This window comes from Halichondria panicea, chromosome 4 (genome assembly GCF_963675165.1).
Source record: "Halichondria panicea chromosome 4, odHalPani1.1, whole genome shotgun sequence".
NCBI classification, from domain to species: Eukaryota; Metazoa; Porifera; class Demospongiae; order Suberitida; family Halichondriidae; genus Halichondria; species Halichondria panicea.
The window spans coordinates 4821373-4842220 of record NC_087380.1 but is presented as its reverse complement, the minus strand read 5'-3'; the positions used below and the strand labels follow the sequence as shown (position 1 = coordinate 4842220).

The following is a 20848-nucleotide window of genomic DNA, read 5'->3' as shown; positions in this document are numbered from 1 at the left end:
TAGAAAAACACAGTCACGTGAGCTTATGTTTGCAGTGACAGTGCAAGAACGTACAGTACAGAGTAACAGTACATGTGCTGCTCAGCTACGCCCCACTCCTGATCCTAGCTAGATCCTGAACGTCGAACTGAAGTAGTACTGGAAAAATGAAGGTGGTTTGGTGTTTGTGCTAACTGCATAAAATAATCGTGTTTATTTGCGTAGATCTACAATGTGTAGCTCCTTTGCTTTTTGTTGGCTTGCCATCAATACTCACTCTTTTGATGCGCTTATTTGAAACTCTCTCAGGTTGTGGTAAAGCATGTCAAGTCAGGGAAGACACAGTGTACTTTGGACGGGGTAAGTTGGTAAAAACTATAATGCAATGAGTACTGTATATTTATTCGATTTAAGGCAAACCTTTAAAATAATTGGTAAGCCTAAGCCAGAAGTCGCTGTTTGAAAAGTACCGTACGTACTTCTAGTCTCGCGGGCCATACGCCACAATCTGATACTACGTATGGTGACTATAGTCAGGTTTTCGTGTACAGTTCTGGAATTTTGGAACGATAGCATTTCAAGAACTTCCAGACAAAAATGCAAAAATGTACCGCAAGCATTCAAAAGGGGTGTAAATTAAAATAAAATTGTCCACCATTGCTGAAGTTGACAAGCTACACTGACTGAGTCTGTTGGTTGTACAATCAGGCACTCTAAAGATTCAAGGACAATCATTGTATTGCTTTCTTGAATATATAGCTCATGGATAGCTGCAGTCAAAGTGGAAAGAAAGATTAGAAAGCTCAAAAGTTGGCAAAACAATGTTTTCATTATTCCAAGCAGAAATAGCCAAGACCTCTTCTCCAGAGTTTAATACTGAACATGAGGTGATAATGGAAGCAGAAATCAATGCAACAGACAACATTTTCTTGTATTATTTGCAGCTCTACAGATCTAGATCTACAATTGTTGTGTATGAATCATCTATTGTCTTGATACTGAGTCTATGTTCACATGATAGCTTCTTCCACTTGAGATACTTTCAGTCACTGTAGAGGGTCTTCTATGTAATGGTTAGATAATGGGCATGAGGTATCTATGTGTTACAGTGTCCCAAAGCTCGAGAAATATTAGAAATAGAGCACATAGCAACAATAAGCAAAAACACTCAGGTGGGATCTAAATGTACTTTAAGTTCTTCTGTGGAGAAAGACTGTATGGCAACATTGCGGTTAATTGACAGGATACAATAATTAAATTCCACTGCGACCCAAAAACCTGGCTCTATAGTCACCATACGTAGTATCAGATTGTGGAGTATGGCCCGCGAGACTACCGTACTTCTTCTAAAAGAGGCGCCCTTCTAATAGTCCTATTCGTTTAAGAGCCTGGAATTTTGATTGCTTTTTGAACGCCCACTAACTACTTCCTGTATAGCTTCCGCTGTAAAATTGTGCTGAGCTGGCACACCCTTTTACATTGAAGTCATTGTAAAATCAATGCGTTTTTGCAGCCTCTGCATTCTGCAATGCATGCGCTATTGTTCTAAGTTTATGAAATATTGAAGTAAGAGCTACACAATGGTTTTTGTCCCAGAGAGTGTTTGTCAACTGTCAGTGAGCTACATCATAGATAGAGTAGAGAGGGATTGGAAACGGAAGTACCCTCGAAGTACCATCCGTGTATCTCCGTGGTTTTAATCGAGGTTTACTTTTTAACACGAGGGCTAAACATGAATAATTCATGAGAATTGTTTTGCTCTCTGTAAGAAGTCCACGAGCAGTTTTGCTGCTAAACATCAACTTTCTCTACTACTTGAGGCCATTTGGGACACAGGACTATATCATAGGTACTATAGGAACAAGCATGAAAAAGCGTTCTGTGTACCTCTAGCTACTTCACGACTATCGAGATTATATTTCCTTCGTTTCCAATTGATACCTACTATCAGGGGGCATGTGATTCAGTAATGGGGGTATAGCTCTGAGATGTATGCATTGGACACAATAAGTTTCCCGGGCTTTTGCGGGAGTTATGAGGAGATACACGGATGGTCCCAGAGCCACTACGTAGACTTCATTGTAAAACATCACGTGAATCACTTCCGTTTCCAATCCCTCTCTACTCTATCTATGGCTACATGTAGCTGGTTCTGAAGATACCTACTATACACACAGTAAATGCAGTAGTAGTAGATCTAAGAGGTAGTCTAATGCTCAAGGATGATGAAACATCTTTTATACATAGTAGGCACCTGCAGAATTGTGTAGAGGAGATGTTCCACCATCTTTGAGTATTAGTTTACCTCTTAGATCTACTACTACTGCACTATACTGCACTTACTGTGTATATAGTAGGTATCTTCAAGACCAGCTAGCTCACTGATAGTTGACAAACACTGTTTGGGACAAAAACCATTGTGTAGCTTTTACTTTAATATTTCATAAACTTCCTTTCTTTAGAATAATAACGCAGCATTGCAGAATGCAGAGGCTGCAAAAACGCAGTGATTTTACAATAATGACTTCAATGTAAAAGGGCATGCCAGCTCAGCACAATTTTACTGCGGAAGCTATACAGGAAGTAGTTAGTGGACGTTCAAAAAGCAATAAAAATTCCAGGCTCTTAAACGAATAGGACTATTATGCGCCACCTAGACTGAAAAGTAATTTTGAGGTCTCCATATAGAGCTACTTCTTCTTTGTAGCCTCCTTGTTATGCCTCGGTGCGCATGCGCAAGCGAGGTATACGGTAGTGTGTTTGTGTGTCTGTGTGTCTGTGTGTGTGTGTGTACCCTGCTACAGCTGCTCAAGGATGAATCAAGTGCAAGTAACAGTTTCTATAGGCTTCTAGTCATGTTTACTTTGATTTTAATTCGTGGATTTGCAAAATAATGCTTCATTCTCGAATTATGCCTAGTTTTGCTTACTTGGAATGCCATTGCAGCCTTTTTAGAAGAGCACGTAGCCAAACTTGTTACCGAGTGTTGCTACTCTACTTAGTAGTTAGCTCTGCACTAGAACGCTAGCTATTGGTAGCTGCAAGAGTGAGAAGAGAGCTGCAAGGCTCTGCTGATGGCAGCCATTAATTTTAGACTTGAACTTTTGGCATCGATCGTTTTAACAACAATCATGGTCGATCATTACCCACTCTCTGAGTTTTTGCATGCAGCAAAATTAAATTGTTTTTATCATGTGCTATTAGTAGCAGCTTTATGTTATGTAGCTTTGGTATCTCCACCGAGGCATCAGCACCTGCGGTGCTTTCATTAGGAGAGTAGCCCAATTGAGCTCCACGTGGCTACAGATATGGTGGTGCCTTGCTAAATGGAGGCCAGTATCACTTCTTTTTTCAGGAAGCTTGAGGATGTGTGAGAGATGTCCTCCACTTAAGAAGCATCGTCCTCCACCTGTAGTTGCCACAAAAAGGCCAGTTGGAAGGCTACACTTCAGGATCATTTTACAGACCTAAACCTCGAGTTTCATAATGTTTTTAGGGCGGCCTGAAATCGAGGATACCACTTGCTCAAATAACCTCTATTTATAAGGCGCCCTTCTAATTATGCGCATCTTTGGCCCTAGCTAATATAAAAAGCGGCGCCTCTTTTAGAAGAAGTACGGTAGTCTTTGTGTTGCATATTTTGAGGGTCGCATCTACCATCTTTGTTCTAATCGTATGATGTGCTATTAGTGACTAGAGAGTGTACAGCAATTAATCTCCCGTATCACATCTGGTGCAGTAATTACACCTCGTCATTGACAGCGTGCAATTACCTATCAAGTAATTGCATGCTGTCAATGACAAGGTACTGTTTTCAAATAACGGCTGCGCCCGAAAATGTTAATAAAACTGCAGAAAACTTCATCATTCACGATTAGAAATCACACGGTTACTTGTGGGTGCAATAAGGGATTAATAGCACCATAACAAGCACTAGCAAAGTTATTAGCACTCGGCTGCGCCTCGTGCAATTAGTAGTCTTGCCATTGCTTGTGCTGTTTATCCGATATTGCACTCTTAGCCATACATTAATTATAATAATACAGCACCAAAACAATTAATTCAAATCTGGAAATGATCTACATGTATGGAAAATTAATGGTCTACATTTTTCTATTTTAGAATAGACAAAAAGAAAGAAATATTCACATTACAGTGACCTGGTTGTCTAGAATATAGCCCCTCAAAGTTTCAAGACCTTAAACGTTTGTGATCTAGCTGTATCTGAACTCAAAGTTACTAGTATTCTATCCAATGTGTATCAGCAACAGCAGCATTTAACAGAGCCTAGCTTGAAAACTATGTGCTTGAAGCTATGCTAACTGTATTTCATAATTGTAGGTTGTTGGTTATGGTCGTGCTAACTAAAGAAAATGAAAACACCGCGGGTGCTGATGCCTCGATGGAGGTACCAAAGCTACATAACTTAGTAATAGCTTTTTTACACACATAATTATATCATTTTTGCATCAATTATTTTTGCTGCTAGCTGGCAGAATCCAATCACAGGGAAACTCAAAGAGTGGGTAATGATCGAGGATGATTGTTTAAAAATGATGGATGCCAAAGCTCCAAGTCTAAAATTAATGGCTGCATCAACGCAGCAGAGCCTTGCAGCTCTCTTCTCTAGCTAGCGTTCCAGTGCAGATCGAGCTAACTACTAATTAGAGTAGCAACACTACATGGACAAGTTTTTCTACGCACTCTTCTGAAAGGTATTCCAAGTAGGCATAATTCGAGAATGAAGCATTATTTTTAAAATCCACGAATCGTGCTCTGCTTTTGAGATTCAACCATAGAAACCACGCACATTTGTCCCTGTACACAAAATAATAGCAGAAGAACACAGTTTAAGTTCTTTGGAGTCACTGTCAGGGGTAGCAAACCGACTAGCCATTTTCTTGCAAAAAAATGGCAGTATACTGATTTTTCGAACCATAGTATACGAAGAAAGCTGGCAAGAGGTCGAGGTTAACAAAATTATGCACAAGGTAGAGCCGAGTAACCGAGAGTCAATCTAAGGCACTAGCATTAAAGCACGTGGTCTTTCCTAGGTGTGTTCTAAATGTTTTAGTGCTTCACACGAGCCAATCCTCGGCGCATGCATTAAAACACATAATCTTGGCTAGGTGTGTTAGAACCTCGGAACCTCCATTATCCGGCTTGGCAATACAAAAATAGAAAATGGGCGTGTCCTTTAAATGCGCATGCACATTGCAGCGGTTACTGCGGAGACAGGGCCTGTTTATTTTCTGTACGTGCGCAGACAACCATGTGGCACTGCTGTTTATCAATGAAGTGGGTAGATCAAGGCGTGGTTTATCTATTTGATTATCTGGCATAATTATTCTGCCTGCTTCTGGAACCATGGTGTCCTGGTTCCACTGTAGTTAGGCACAATTGGCACAATTGTGCTCTCTAGACTAAAATACACTGTATGTATAATTATAGCACTACCTGTAACATGTCATGATGTGTGCACATCATTTTGTTTTGTGTACATGTATCACGCAGCTTGAACCCGACTCTACCATATCTGATGTCAAACGGCGTTATCATGCACAGAGTGAGTATAAGGTCTAACAGCCAGCTTCAACTATAATAATAATAAATAATAATTCATTGAACACGTACACCAGGGATAGGTGTACATGCATGTATACATATAATATAACAAGGAGAATGTACAACATTGTGGGGCGAGCGTGCGCGATTTGGGTTATTCCAACTCATTATGCCAAAAAACTGAGCACACAGGTATAAAACAACAAATAACCGAGTAGTCTGATGCACGGGATTAGATACGACTTGCCTGTGCCAGCTGTACACCCGTAACAATTATCCTGAGTAGTGTAGGGTTGTTGCGGTCTTTGACTATGGTGTACACATGAAGGTGAAACATATCTATGAGTGAACGTTTAGCTTGAAAGAGCTGGCTGTACAAACTAACGGAAGGAGCAAGTAGATATTATCACTTTTTACTGGACCCATAGTAATACTGTGAACAATCCTTTGTAAGTAAGCTACTCTGACCTGGTGTAAGCGTGCCTGTGTAGCCTCAGAAGTTTCCACAAGGCTATAGTATACCGTCATTGTGAACATTCCTTGATATGTAAGCTACTCTGCGTTCCTGTGTGGCCTCAGAAGTTTCCATCTCAGCTGGTCTGACCTGCCATAGTGCTGTCTTCTCTAAAGGTGCCTGTGCTACTTTAGAAGTCTCCATCTGAGCTGCTCTGACCTGCCGTAGTGTCTGGTCTCTGGTCTCTGTGTTGTCCTGTTGAGCTAGCAGGTTTTAATATTATCACAAAACACAAGACTTAAAGTGACCTTGATGAAACATGGCAAGTAAGCTGCTGTGACCTCCTGCAGACGTGCCTGTGTGATCTCAGGCTCAGAAGGTCTGAGCTGCTCTGACCTGCTGTAGGCGTGCCTGTGGCCTCAAGAGCATAGATCTGTGTCTTGTCTGAGCCTTCGTTCCTGAGTGTAGCTAGCTCTTGTGCCCATGCGCAACCTCCACGTAAAAGTTGGTAAATGGTCACGAGTACAAAAAACAAATGTTGTGCTGGTATGACAGACAGACAGACACACACACAGACAAAATTGCAACGTTCATCACTAGGAAAGGACTCGCTTCGCTCGCCCCAATTATTACAAGGATAGTGTAAAGATTAGTACTATAGTGCAGGATTAGTTAGTCTAACTTATAGTCAATTGTAGCAGATAGAGTTTAAGATCATTAATTTTTCTTCGTGCGTGTTGAATGAGATGCTAACATCCCTAACGAAGTCCGCACAAACCATAATATTATCGTCATTGTTATACAATTTCGTATAATTATCCGAGGCGCGCGTGGGCGGCCACGGGTATAGTAGTCTGTTGGTTTGTTTGTTTGTTTGTTTGTCTGTTTGTGACGAGTATATCTACTCACCTGGATGCCATAGCGCTGTGTTTGCAGCATAGGTAGCCTTCACAGAACAATATCTTGGTTTAAATAGTGGCAGATTTTGATATTAAAGCTTCTTTGTCGAGCAAAAGCTAAGAAGCTTGTGACTAGGTCTGCTTACCTGGATGTTCTAGCACTGCGTTTACAGCATGAGTAGCCTCCACACAACAAGTTAGTACTTTTGATAGTGGCAGCTTTCGGTGTTAAAGCTCCTTTGTCTAATAAAAGCGAGCAAAATGTAGCTTGAACAGAACTTGCACATGCGTTACTTATAACTGAAGTGATCCTGTACCAAGAACGATGGAACAGGGTCACTAAAGTAGAAAGCTGTATATACCAGGAACAATGGTCACTAAAGTAGAAGCTTGAATTATAGCTCCTGCTGCTGACTGGGATCCTACTCCATGCAGGACCTGGAGCCATACTTCTCTGAGACTCCAGGCTTCTTTACTGTGATCCTAATCCACAGTGCATATATCTATAGTACCACTACCTGTTCTCAAATGTTTCAGCATGCCTCCAGTCTGGTTTAGTTTTATTGCTCCTGAGTTGCTGTGCAAGTCATACATGATAACAACATCACTATATGCACTGCATTATATTTCTGGTTTCTTTTTAATCATGTCACCAGCCGAGGGTTTGCACTTTAGTGCTCTAGTTCAGATTGTTAGCCCCGACTGCTGTGTATGCTTGGCTAGACGCTCACGAGAAGACCGAGTTGGAATTAGCTTTGTTTTCACTCTCATATATCACACCCACTAAAGGTATGGAGCAGCTACATAGCAGAAGTTATTTGTGCAATGTCAACTTCATCATCCAACTTGCAATGAAGGATGTGGCCAAGGTGGGTCATCGTATCTGTAAAACGAAGAGCAACACCATTGAACCTAAAGACCTGAAGGTAGCGACCTCGGATGATTAACTGAAACATGAGGTTTGCTGGCATTAAAAGTTATATCGAATTCAGAGGCAAATACTTGACGTTCTTTCAATAAGATGCGCATGGCAGATGGTGAGGGTGCTAAAGGGCTATATCGTCAGCATAACCAAGTGCACAGATAGAGTGATTTCCCTAGATGGCAACCATAGTCTTTTCAGGAGCTCATCAACTTAACAGTGGAAAGGATTGGAAAGAGAACACCACCCTGACGTACACCATTCGAAACATTAAAAGATGCTGAAAGATCTGCATTCCAGCGAACTAACAGCTAATTCTTGGTCCCTGTACCATGAGAAGAGAAATCGCAGCACTGTGGGAGGAAGGTTCCTTTCAATGAGCAACTTAAAGAGGGTAGTATGGTTAACTCAATCAAAAGCTTTGCTGGCATCCAAAAAAACATCCAAAAACATTAGCATTAGCCTTGCAAATACTTAGAGACAACATTCTTCAGCACTCCAGTGCATAGGTCAGTGGAAAATCCCTCCTTGAAGCCAAACTGTAGGTCAGACGTTAAAAGCTGTATCTGAGGAGAATACACTTCTCGAGCATGGGGCCAGAGGCAGAGACAGAGCGATCCTTAAGTGGTTTTGGGATCGGAACAAATACACAGTCTCTAAGCGCAGAACGAATGAACGAATGTATCTATGTTGAAGGACAGCTGTGAAGTATTTTGCGACGGATGGCGGAACAACATAGATTTGGAGCCGTCAGATTTATTACGGTCATGATCATTTAGACTGTTCTACAAGTTCCACTGAAATATCAACCTCTTCAATGTCAGAAACCGTTATCTGGGAGGCCATCTCCTCTAAAAGAATATTCCTGTGTGCTGTATCGCTGCAGTTCAAGATGCCAGAGAGCTTAGAACGAAAGTATTCACTGATCTCATTATCATTGCTGAAATCATCCACAACTGGGGAGTTACACTGTTTAGAGCGAGACTTAATTTTCTTCAGAATACAGAGTTTATTGGCTGACAGACGTGCTTTGCTAAGCTTCTCATTGACAATGTGTTTTTGTCTCCGCTTGACACTCTTAACAGTACTTATAAGCTTTCTTAGTCTGCTTTCGCAGATCAAACAAGACACCAGCCTCAGAACAGCCCCAAATCTTGTTCCGAACCATGGCAGATTCTTTTACTTTACGCACATGATCATTCCAAACAGGCATTGTTCTAGCTCTTTTGCGTTTGACCGGGAAACAGAGTTTAGACGCAACAGAGAGACAAGAAAAAAGCTGGTTACAGTTCTGTAACCAGCTTGATTTGTTCTAACAAATCAATACCTCATGGTGTAATAAACAGGCAGAGATAGAGCGATCCTTAAGTGGTTTCGGGATCGGAACAAGTACACAGTCTCTAAGCGCAGAACGAATGTATCTATGTTGAAGGACAGCTGTGAAGTATTTTGCGAGGGATGGCGGAACAACATAGATTGATACAAATTGGAGCCGTCAGATTTATTACGGTCATGATCATTTAGACTGTTCTACAAGTTCCACTGAAATATCAACCTCTTCAATGTCAGAAACCGTTATCTGGGAGGCCATCTCCTCTAAAAGAATATTCCTGTGTGCTGTATCGCTGCAGTTCAAGATGCCAGAGAGCTTAGAACCACTGATCTCCTTGTCATTGCTGAAATCATCCACAACTGGGGAGTTACACTGTTTAGAGCGAGACTCAATTTTTCTTCAGAATAGAGAGTTTATTGGCCGACAGACGTGCTTTGCTAAGCTTCTCATGTTTTGCTGCGATCATAGTGGCCACTGAGGCCGATACTGCCTCCCGCCACAATTATGTACACAAATAATAATTATTGTATGAAGGCACAACAGACTATAGACACTAAATAAGTGTTCTCAATGTTCTCACGGTGACATGGTTCAATCAGGATCTGCAGAAACTTCTCTGCGAGGTCGTATCGGCAGACGCCTTTTCCCGGGAAATGTTTTCTTCACCTACACACATGTTTACAAGTTCAGTGGTGGCTCATGATGTCCACTGCTGTACTAACTAGCCTAAACAAACCTATACTGAAGCTATCCTGAAGCTATCAGAATACAGTCTGTATACAGATGCTATACTCGACTTACCAGATCCAGAAACTTGGTCCAGCTCTCTTCATTTTCTAGTTTGAGGTAGCTTCCTACCTATGATCCCAGTCACTGTCCTCTCACTCAATTTTGTGTTTCCTCAAGTGAATCCTTTTCTGGAAGTGCTTGCTTCCTTGTTGATACGTAGATAGGATAATTAAATGGCTCTTATGATAGTCCAAACAAAATTCAAAATTATGTTTGATCGCCTGTTAGGTGAACTTATGCAGGGGGAGTGGATCCTGAACCAGTAAGAGTGGTGATAGCATCTTTGACAGAACCAGCCAGCTCATCTTTTAACCTCTCAGCTGTCTTGACTAGGTCTTTTTTAGTGACTCTAAACTGGTTGACAGATTTAATGCAATGTTGGGGGTGGCTGGAGCACTTCTGTTCTGAAAACTTATCACGGTATCAATTTAAGCTTTTGACAGCGCAGCTGGGTCCAAATCAAGACAGGGCAATAACACCAGATCATTACCTTCAAAACATTGCCGGAAGACATTCATCAAGGTCGAGTTTCTCAAATGCTAGTATAAGGTCAGAAAATACCGTGTTAAACAGTTAAACTGCAGTGCATGGGTCAGTTGAGCGACGAGCATGGTACGTAAAGTCAACGGACAAGATCTGCATGACAAAAGGACGGTCCTTCAAAGCATGGACTAATTGAGTGACTGTAAACTTGGCAGCGAGACGGTTGGAAAGGCGACCGGGGAGTCACCCTTAAGCCTGAAAGCCTTCACAAAGGAGAATCGGATCACTGGGACTAAAATGCGGATCACTGGGACTAGAGTCACAATCATTAGACTTCTCCAGGTCAAGGGTAGGCAGTACTGTTAACAGGCTCTTTCCTCCATGTTTGAACTGATTTCTTCTGGATTTAGATTTTCCACCTAAATTCTTTGGGCGCACAGCGTGTCTTTTTGTAGACACATAACAGAATAACAAGTTAAAATATAATTTGCCATCAATCGAACCACATGCATGTAACCACAATATATTCCCCTCATATAATTATTCTTCTGCCGTAGTGCCTGCAAAATATCCTGACAGGCAGCAGTGGAAAACAGGCCAGGATCGAAGTAGGAAATCATATAATTTGTGGTTTATTTGATAATGTGTACTTGACAGAAGACAAACCTCTAAAGAATGAGGTGACTCTGGATTCTTTAAGAATAGGTGATAGTGGGATACTTTACTTCAAAGATCTTGGTGAGTGTACTTGTGCATGCATGGAAATCTTTTTTACTTGCTTTCGGTACCTGCAGGACCGCAAATAGGATGGACCACAGTGAGTATGAGTGTGTCATATAATTTTTTCTCCTCATATTATTTCTTTTGGATACACTGTCATTGTTTGTGACTAGCTAGCTATTTTTAATTTGTAATCAACAGGTTTTTCTTACTGAGTATGCTGGGCCACTGCTTGTGTACTTGCCATTTTTCTTCCGACTTCCTTTTATCTATGGTCAAGACGGAAAAAGTTTTCCTGTCTCTGTTGTCGTGAAGTAAGTTATTTTAGGGCGTTATTGACATTTTCAAGGCCAGAGGTATCCCCAAGACAAATTTGTTCTGAAATTTGTTTTCTGCATTCAAAGTGCATTGATTATCCTTGTCATTCCAGCGTTGCTGCTGCTTGTTGGGTGCTCCACTATGCGAAGAGACTGTTGGAAACAATTTTTGTGCACCGTTTTTCTCATGCTACCATGCCCATCGCAAATATCTTTAAAGTACGTTTCTACAGTATGTCACAAGCCTTTGGTTGTAATTTACCTATGAAATACATTTCTTAATCCTCGTATGGAGGATGCTCAGTGCATGAAGGCTTTTGTCTTGATTGTACCTGGCAATAAAAGCTGGTAATTTCTGCGGACAAAATATTCGTGGTTTTCGTGGTCGGAGCTCAGACCACCAATATTTTACCCACAAATGAAGCGACCTTGCCTATCTTTACCTGCAGTGCAAGCAGCAATCACCAAAATGTTATCCATGAAGTGACTAAATTAATATTGCTCAACCACGAATGTTTTGTCCCCCGAAAATTACTGGCTATAAATATACGGCGGTATCAAGAGGAAGAGTAGCAACTCCAGTAGACTGTACCAAAAGGCATTCTGTCTTACCACGAATATATTACCCACGAATGAAGCGACCTTGTACTTTATTTGCGGTGCAAGCTCCAACCACAAATATATATATAACCCACGAAATGTCACGAGTATTTTGTCCTTAAGTGGAGTTGCCTACTATTCCTAATGACTCTTGACGGTATACATGTATTGCTAGGCTACCTTATCACAAGCCTGAAGCCTGTACAGTAGAACCTCGATTATCTGAACACCTTGGGACACCTTGGTTCCAGAAGTAGGCCGGATAAGTGAATATGCCAGATAATCGAATAGATAAACCACGCCTTGATCCACACACTTTATTGGTAAACAGCAGTGCCACATGGTTGTCTGCGCATGCGCAGAAGATAAGCAGGCATGTCTCCATGGTAACAGCTGTAACGCGCATGCGCATTTGAGGGACACGCCCATTTTCTGATCTAGAAAAACTGCCAAGCCGGATAATCGAGGTTCCGGATAATGGAGGGCCGGATAATCGAGGTTCTACTGTACATGCAAATCAATAGAGATTATATCAGTAGAGATTATGCATGGGGCGTGGTCAACACCCACGTGGATCATTGTTAGCTGTAAGAAAACTTTTTCTACTCACAGGGGGAGGGGGGGGGGTGGCGAGGGGAGTATTTTGCCCCTCTAGGATTTTATTTTGATTATAATGACAATAGGATAGACATTAATAAGCTGATATAGGTACGTAGTTAAACAACTATTCTGCGCACCTAAAACTATAATTTACAACAATCATGTAAGGCCACAACAAGAGGTAGTTCTGTTTCTGGTCAGATTGATTCCCTGATTACGTGAGTCCAGGAGGGACAGTGGCGGATCCAGAGGGGGTTCTTTGGGTTCAATTGAACCCCCTTTGAGAAGAATTGAGTGAGAGGCTCAAGCAACTAGTTAGCAAGTTGTTCCTTTCTTACTAGCTTTCACATGCACTTCTCACTTACCTTTACTCCTTGTTAGCCCTGCTTTGTCTGTGCAGTTTCAGTGACTATGAAGGCTAAAAACTCTCCAGCGTAGTGCTGCATGCAGACTGCTTATGCTTATGAAAAGTGATGACCTTTTTTTAGGAAAAATTCGGTGTGTTAATGCGCATGCTCACTGTTTCGAAGAAGTGACGACCTTTTTTTAGCAGTCCTTGACCCGCTCAGAGCCCTGGAACCCCCCTTTCAAGAATCCTAGAGCAACTGAGCCACACACAATTATTTGCAGTGTCATCATTTTTTTTCACGGTTTGTCACAAAAATAACATCTAAATAACATACAGGTAGAGGTATTTTAGGCTTTTGGCAACCGGAACATTCAACTGAGAATTGTCTCTATATCAAACACCTATAATTTATACTGTCATTGCACTAGCTTGAGCCATTGTACATGCTCTGTATTAAAGCAAAAAAGCAAAATGAGACCACATAATTATTGTGTTAGCATAATAACATCTTTCATTGCTAAATACAAGATATTAATACAAGATACAAACACTAGCTTACTGAATAATAATTGAAGTGTTGTAGGTGCTGTACATGTAATTATTGCAACACCCACTCAACCTAAAGTGAGTGGGGTGTGGTTGCGCATGCGCATTAGGTGTGTTGCTGAAAAAACAGCCCAGTGAAATATTGAGCGGCGAATGGACCAGAAACAGAACTACCTCTTGTTGTTAGGTTGCGATGCAGTGTTCGCCCACGCAGTAATTATCAGTAGTAAATCAAGCTTGTCTTGACTGTAGACACTAGTCGTCATTTTATATGCTAGATATTGCATGCTCTTTGCCAGTAAGTCAATTATCTATTTAAAAGAGGAAAGGGGCAGGGCGGCTCGAAACAATTTACAATGAACAGTCATCGAGTTAGCTCGTGTAGAAGTAGAAAAATATGGAAAAATAGCCGACTAGCTAGTAAACTATGACATTTTTTTTTTAGTTTGTAGATAGATAGGACCAAGAACTCTTCGAGCCGCCCTCAGGAATAGCTGGTAGGTCACTGTTTAGTTCTTGTTAGAGTCTTTCTTTGTCTAATACTTGACGACTAAAATCGGCAATGACCACATGATCTTTGTGGTAAATGTTTTGCCACCTAGTTAGCGTACTGATAGCTAGCAAGCACTGTAATAGTTACTTATGAGTAGTACAACAGTATAGACACATACAATAATAGAAACAATGTCTTCCTTTCTCACAAAATAAAAACTCATGAATAATAATTTATGAGCAAACACTGCATCGTAACCTTAAAAACGATCGATGCCAAAAGGGCAACTCTAAAATTAATGGCTGCATCAGCAGAGCCTTGCAGCTCTCTTCTCACTGTTGCAGCTAGCCATAGCTAGCGTTCTAGTGCAGAGCTAACTACTAAGTAGCCTCCTTCACAAGGCCTCAACAAGGAGGCCTGCTACTGACTGCTTGCGTATGCCCAAAATTATTGGACAATTTCCCCCATTAAACAGAAATGTCACTAGAAAAAAATATCCTGAATACATCATAATATTAAAGTCATACGTAGAGCTATATAGCTAGCTAGCTAGAGACAGAGCTGTACGTTTGATTGCAGCAGCTATTTCTTTCTGATAGAGTCTACATGTAGACTTTCACCAAGGTTAGTATCAGATGGGCTTGGCCTGTCCATATAGGCTATTGTCAGCCTTCACTCCGTTCCAACAGTGTGGATTGTCATCCACACTGTTGGAGGCTGTGAGTCTTTTGTTAACATAGCAGGCTAAGGGTAGCTATTAGAATGCTATCAGAAACCTTCACAATTTCTTCAATCCATTTCCGTTTGTTGTGACATCATTGTTTTACTGAGCATAATTATACGGTGTTACCAAATTACCCCGTTTCTGGGTTGTAGGTGGCGCATGCGCAAACAGTCGATACCAGGCCCATCTTCAGTGCGGTCAGGAATCGAGTAGCAACACTCGCATTCCAAGTAAGCAAAACTAGACATATTTAAAGCTAGCTAGCTCATAGATAAATGAAACGATTTAAAATTTTCCTGTGCATAATGGAAAAGCAGTTCAATTCTAGTACAACAATTTGCTGTTGAGCATGCGCTTAAAATAATTATATCGAGTAAGGGCTAAACCCAGTTTCTACACTAGAACTGGAGAAGAGATGATAGTCTTCAAAAACGATCATTCCAGGTCACAGATGGAGGGTACAACTTTGTCTGATGCTAGTCTGAGAACAACTGGGGCAACGGTGCACTGTTGCAAAATAGCATCTATCGTTATCTAAGCTAGGATTAAAGTGCCAGACAATAACAAGCTATCTATTTATAGACACAATCACATTTAAGTTATTGAATCTGCTTACTCAGCAAATTTTCATACACAGAAAGTGGTAGCGAGTTTTGCATAATGCATTGTTCATTGTACGTTTTTTTTACGGGAACGGTGCATTTATGCAAACGGAACGGGAACGTTTGATTGATCATGTACTACTACAATAATTATATAACCCTTGGCCACTCTGCGCCTCGGGTTAATTAATTAATGTCTATGTAGCCAATTTAAGGCTAATATAATACTCCAATTTTTCTTGCAGAACTCAGGCTATTACTGGTAAGCAGTTTTTTGGTAAGCAGTATTGAAAGATGTACATGTAGGGGGTTTGCTGCTTTTGTTGCCTACTTCGTGAACCACCCACTCTACACTCCAGCGAGTAAGTATTATTACACCTTTTTGCTATGCTATCCTCGGGAAATAGCTGCAGGGTGACTCTATGTGTGTGTGTGTGTTGTTTGAGAATGGAGGTGGGATCAGGCTTTCCGCAACATAAATACTGACTCAGCCTAAAAATTAGAAACAGCTCTAAGTTATAAATGCAATCCGATCTGTATCTAGGTTATTTTACATAGTCTATCACAGTGTCTACATTATTTTGGGAAGCTCTTCAGTAATAGTTACGGGACTACAAAAACAAAACAAAAAAGGGAACAAAGAACAAACAGCACAAAACCATACAACAAGTAGAAAAAACGAACAGATGCCCGACCTTGAGAGTCGAGAATGATGGGTTAAAGAGTCTTTAACGGTGCACCAACCCTCCCCATTCATCTGTTGCATTCAGAGTAACACAAGACTAGTATACTACAATAATTATTGTAAGCTGCTATTCACTTGGGGCCATGCTGATTGTAAGCTATATTCACATTTGAGGTAATGCTGTATAAAACTTATCTTGAACTTGATATTGGCTGCTGTAATACTTCAACATAGCTTGCATGGCTGTGTGACCTTGAGGGGGGCTTAATTTATAATTAAGGTACAGGCCTGTATTGTCAGGTTTTGTGGTGGTACAGGGATTTGCTGAATTCTTGCAACTGCAATGTCGAGAGCGGAGTACCTGTCACGTGAACAGTTACATAATTCTGGCTCTACCAAACCAATTTTTCTCCCTTTACGCCTATTTAATTATTTATTTTTGGGAAAAATCAACCTACACAGGAGGCTTTGCTGTGCATCTGCACCACAGCTAAAGCTATTCTTGAGCATTTCAAATCGTTTTGTGACCTACTATGCTTTGCTGTGCATCTGCAAGCCTTTGCACCACAGCTAAAGCTATTCTTGAGCATTTCCAATCGTTTTGTCAGCTACTATTAGACAGTTCTGTGACACAGGTTGTGTATCCAGCTGGAGCTAGCCTAAGAGAGATTTTACTGAGACTAGTGATACACTTTCAACAGCTTGCGGGCAGGCTAGGGGCAAGTAGTACGTAGCTCACAAAACGATTAGAATCTCAAGGATAGCTTCAGCTGACAACCTGCTGTGGTGCAAAGCCTTTGCCAAAGGCTCTTTCCTGTGTAAGTCGAGTTTAACAAAAATAAAGAGGCTCTATTGGAGAAAAATTGGTTTGATGAGCCACAATTCAATCTTGTTACGTAACGGTTCACGTGACAGGTACTTCCGCTCTCGACATTACAGTTGCAAAAACTCCTCAAATCCCTGTAGTATCTGATAATGGGGATGGAGTTATGTGGTTCTTCTAGGTGGCAAGCACAAAACAATCATTACTCTAATTTTGGTTCTTAGAATTAACACTAGGCATTAGATAGTGTGTGTGTGTGTGTGTGTGTGTGTGCGTGTGTGTGTGTGCGTGTGTGCGTGTGTGCGTGCATAACACCGGAACCGTGTTGTGTTATGCGTGCATGCGTGAGGGTATACAAGAAGTATCATTTGTGTGAGAGAAATAGTGTCAGCTGTTCACGTTACTAGCTCAAACGGAATGCTCACTTAAATTAATGTTTAAAATGGTTGGTATCTGATGTCCTAGGTATAGTAAAATTAGTGGTGGATCCTTGAGACCTCGTATTATCCTAGACAAGCAAAAAAAAGGAACAAAAGAGCAAACAGGACAAAACCATAGATATAGAAAAAGCAAACAGATGCCCGACCTTGATACTCGCATTACAACCATTCAGTAGTTCCAGCTAGAATACTCCAATACGCCACACATTCAGGTATGCCTCGCCCTTTAACCCTAATTATGCGGTGACAGAGAAACTGTAGTAATAAAAGTATTTTGCCTTGTGTGTTATGTTGTCCACACAGTGTATGGGATAGTCCAAGTCTACACCGGATTGGCTCTGTTTATTGTAAGTGAAACAGATAGTAGTGAAACAGATAGTAGCATTGGTCATTGTTGTCTCTAACTTAATAGGTGTGTGAGATTGGAAACCTCTCTACTCACATAACTTTACGCAATTTGAGGCCACAAGGTTTGTTCCTGCATGGTTGGACATTATACAGTAGAGGCCAAAATAAAGTTTCTGTTCCGTTTGCTGATTAGATTGCACGCAATTGCTATTGCTCGTTTCCGCCTACGCACGTACCACGCTGCGGTTTCGTGGTTACATTGTTTACACTAACACCATGTAGCAACTTAATTACTACGAATCCAATTAGCGGTTTGTGTAAGCATAAATTGAATAGGGAGAGGGATCGGAAACGGAAGTAGCGTCACGTGACATTTTACATTGAATTTAGCATGGCACCAGAGAGCACTTTGATGTCAATCCGTGTTACGGTTGCTCAACACGCGGCAACAAATCACTACAAGATATTCAGTGCCCTCCTAAAACGTCATTCTCATGCCCCCTAATGATGAGCATCAGTTGGAAAAGAAAAATACATTTTTGACTTTTGTGAAGAGAGTATAAAAATCGCTATTATGTACCTACGCTAAGACTGTGCAACTAATCGGTGTACTGTGTCCCATTAGTCTCAAGCTAGCAGACAAGTCAAGGTACTAGATTTTACCAACGTTAGATACACAGCCTCGATTAAACCCCGGCGTAACGCGGATATAATTCGAGGTAACTTCCGTTTCCAATCCCTCTCCCTATTTAATCTATGGTGTAAGTCAACACACTATTGCACGCTTGAGTGCACATGCACCAAAATGATTGTTTTGCTTGCGTGCAACGGAATCAAAACAAACGCTGAGTTACTACGCAAACGGAACAGAAACTTTGTTTTGGCCTCTACTGTATGTACTGTCTGCTCTGTGTTCCACGTTTCAGTGTGTGCATTTTTGTAGGCACTAAGAAGCGCAAAATTCCGTATCCTGACAGTAACCCATTCTCAATGCTGTTCAGCCTTGTCAGCTGTCCGAACTACACCTATGAGGTACTGGTGGTGATAGGTGATAGAATACACTCAGATGATTAATAAGCACTTGGGTTTTTCATTTGTTATTCATGCTGTGTTCAATCTAAAATCATGAACCTCCTTCACAAAGCCTCAGAAAGGAGGCCTGCTTGCGCATGCACAAAAGTATTGGATGACTCATGGTCGTTTTACTGAGCATATACGATGTTATCCAAAGTTCCTAGTTTCTGGGGATTATGTGGCGCATGCGCGATCAGTTGACACCAGGCCCATCTTCAGTGCGGCCTGGGATCGAGGCTAGTACTTAGCCAAGATTAGCCATGAATTATAGAACATTCAAATCTGGCTAGAGACTCGTAGTTGCTATGACTCATGGTTGCTCATGATTTAGAAGCCCTCAGGGCTAGTAGAACCCTCACTACGTTCGGGATACTACAACCAGCCCTTTGGGATTCTACATGTAAATCATGTAGAAACTTCCTGAACAGTATATTATTTTGATAACTTTTTTCCAGGTTGGAGCTTGGCTTGGTTTCACTATCATGACACAGTCTTTCCCAGGTTAGTGCAAACTGGTAGTACATAATCATACTACAGCTTTATTTGGGGCCCCCTTCAGCTCTCTTGTTCACATTGGCTGGACTCGGTCAGATGACACAATGGGCTCTCGGAAAGCACAGGAACTATCGCAAAGAGTTCGAAAAGTATCCACGTGGTAGGAAAGCCATTATCCCATTTGTTCTTTGAACTAGATGTTAGGGCTACAGAAGTGAACTATAAATTTGAAATTATACTTATTATTATATTCTGGAGTATGAGTGGATTGAATTTATTTATGACAATGATGCATACGCCTCGAGTTACGCACAATGCCATGGTGTGCTGTGTTTTCCATCTGAACGGCCATAATGAAATACGGTTTCATCTAATAGGGGGGGGGGGGGGGGGGTGAACTTTCCCCCCAGAATTGTGTAGAACAATAACATCATCACATTAGTACTGTCTATGATGTGCGTGATGCACTAGCATGTAATAGGGGGTGTGGTCAAACGCGTGTTTACGTGCGCCCAAACATTAAACCCTGCATAGTATACAGTGCATCCAGCAAGAAATTGTGCTGAGTTGTATACGTGAATGAATGAATAAGCTACAAAAATGTGATCCCAAAAGTGGCATTTTAAGTGAAAATGGAGGTGGTCGTAAAAATGCGTGTAACATCAAATAGTATTTCTGGAAAAATTTTTCGTATCAAAAGTTGGACAATTTATTTATTTAACAATTCATGTGTGATAAGTTTGCTTGAGTAAGCAAAAAGGTACCCAAAGAACCTGATAATTGAGAGTAATCACTGTGTGTATAGTTACGAAAGCTATACGAATTTAAATCATGCAGCAAGAATGTTGTGCCAGAGTTCCAGACCAACGATTGGTCGCTAAGGGATTGTCCACTATTGAAAAATCTGTTTTATAACCACCACATACCCACCACTTGGTTGCCATGGAGATAATATTCTTTTACCTACGCAATGGTATAAGCAGAATTGTTACCATCACAAAATAATCATATTTAAGTTTATTTTTGTGGTTTCTGCGAATACGAATGAGAGCAAGGAGTACCAGTAGTTGTACTGTAGTATTTTTGTGGTTTCTGCGAATGCGAATGAGAGCAAGGAAAATGCATTAATTTTGATATAGGGATAGTTGGCATGGCCCAACCCGGGTTGGGAGGTCCAACAACCGTGCGCCTAACATTAATTTTTGATCATTCATAATTATTACCTGCGTGTTGCACTTCTTGTATGTAGTCGTATATCTTGTATTGTTATAGACATCGTCACACTGGAACCAGGGTACAGTTGGGCGTGCCGGACGCTCGTAGGGTTGGGCACCACTACAGCCTTCTGCAGAACATTTTCAGCCCTGAAGGGCATTAATCAAATCATAGATTGAAGACGGAATTGGTTGGTACCCTCGAGTAACACGCTGCGAGGCCATCACAACAATACCTATTTCTATAAACTGCAATAGTATAACTGTGCTCAGTCCGTGCAACCATAGATAGAAGGAAAGGGATTGGAAACGCAGTAGAAATCCTATTCTATAGGCTAGTTGCGGCATGTGACAGGAAATGCCATACTTAACCCCGTGTGTACCGTAATTTAGT

The 20848-nt window shown here is 41.2% G+C and overlaps 1 protein-coding gene across 2 annotated transcripts; it reads left to right on the top strand.

Moving 5' to 3' along the window:
* The first annotated feature begins 49 nt into the window (after positions 1-49).
* LOC135335656 (very-long-chain enoyl-CoA reductase-like) lies at positions 50-19527 on the top strand. Of its 2 annotated transcripts, XM_064531212.1 has the most exons (16): positions 50-152; positions 289-339; positions 5494-5545; positions 10982-11032; positions 11082-11162; positions 11219-11241; positions 11346-11458; positions 11575-11680; positions 14926-15003; positions 15621-15637; positions 15682-15737; positions 17627-17670; positions 17736-17793; positions 18615-18703; positions 19201-19246; positions 19305-19527. In XM_064531212.1, the coding sequence occupies exons 1-16, from the start codon at positions 147-149 to the stop codon at positions 19430-19432; spliced, it is 999 nt and encodes a 332-aa protein (XP_064387282.1). In that variant the 5' UTR covers positions 50-146; the 3' UTR covers positions 19433-19527. The 2 variants fall into 2 exon arrangements, with proteins under 2 accessions (XP_064387282.1, XP_064387284.1); XM_064531214.1 differs by lacking the exon at positions 14926-15003.
* Positions 19528-20848: the final 1321 nt, after the last annotated feature.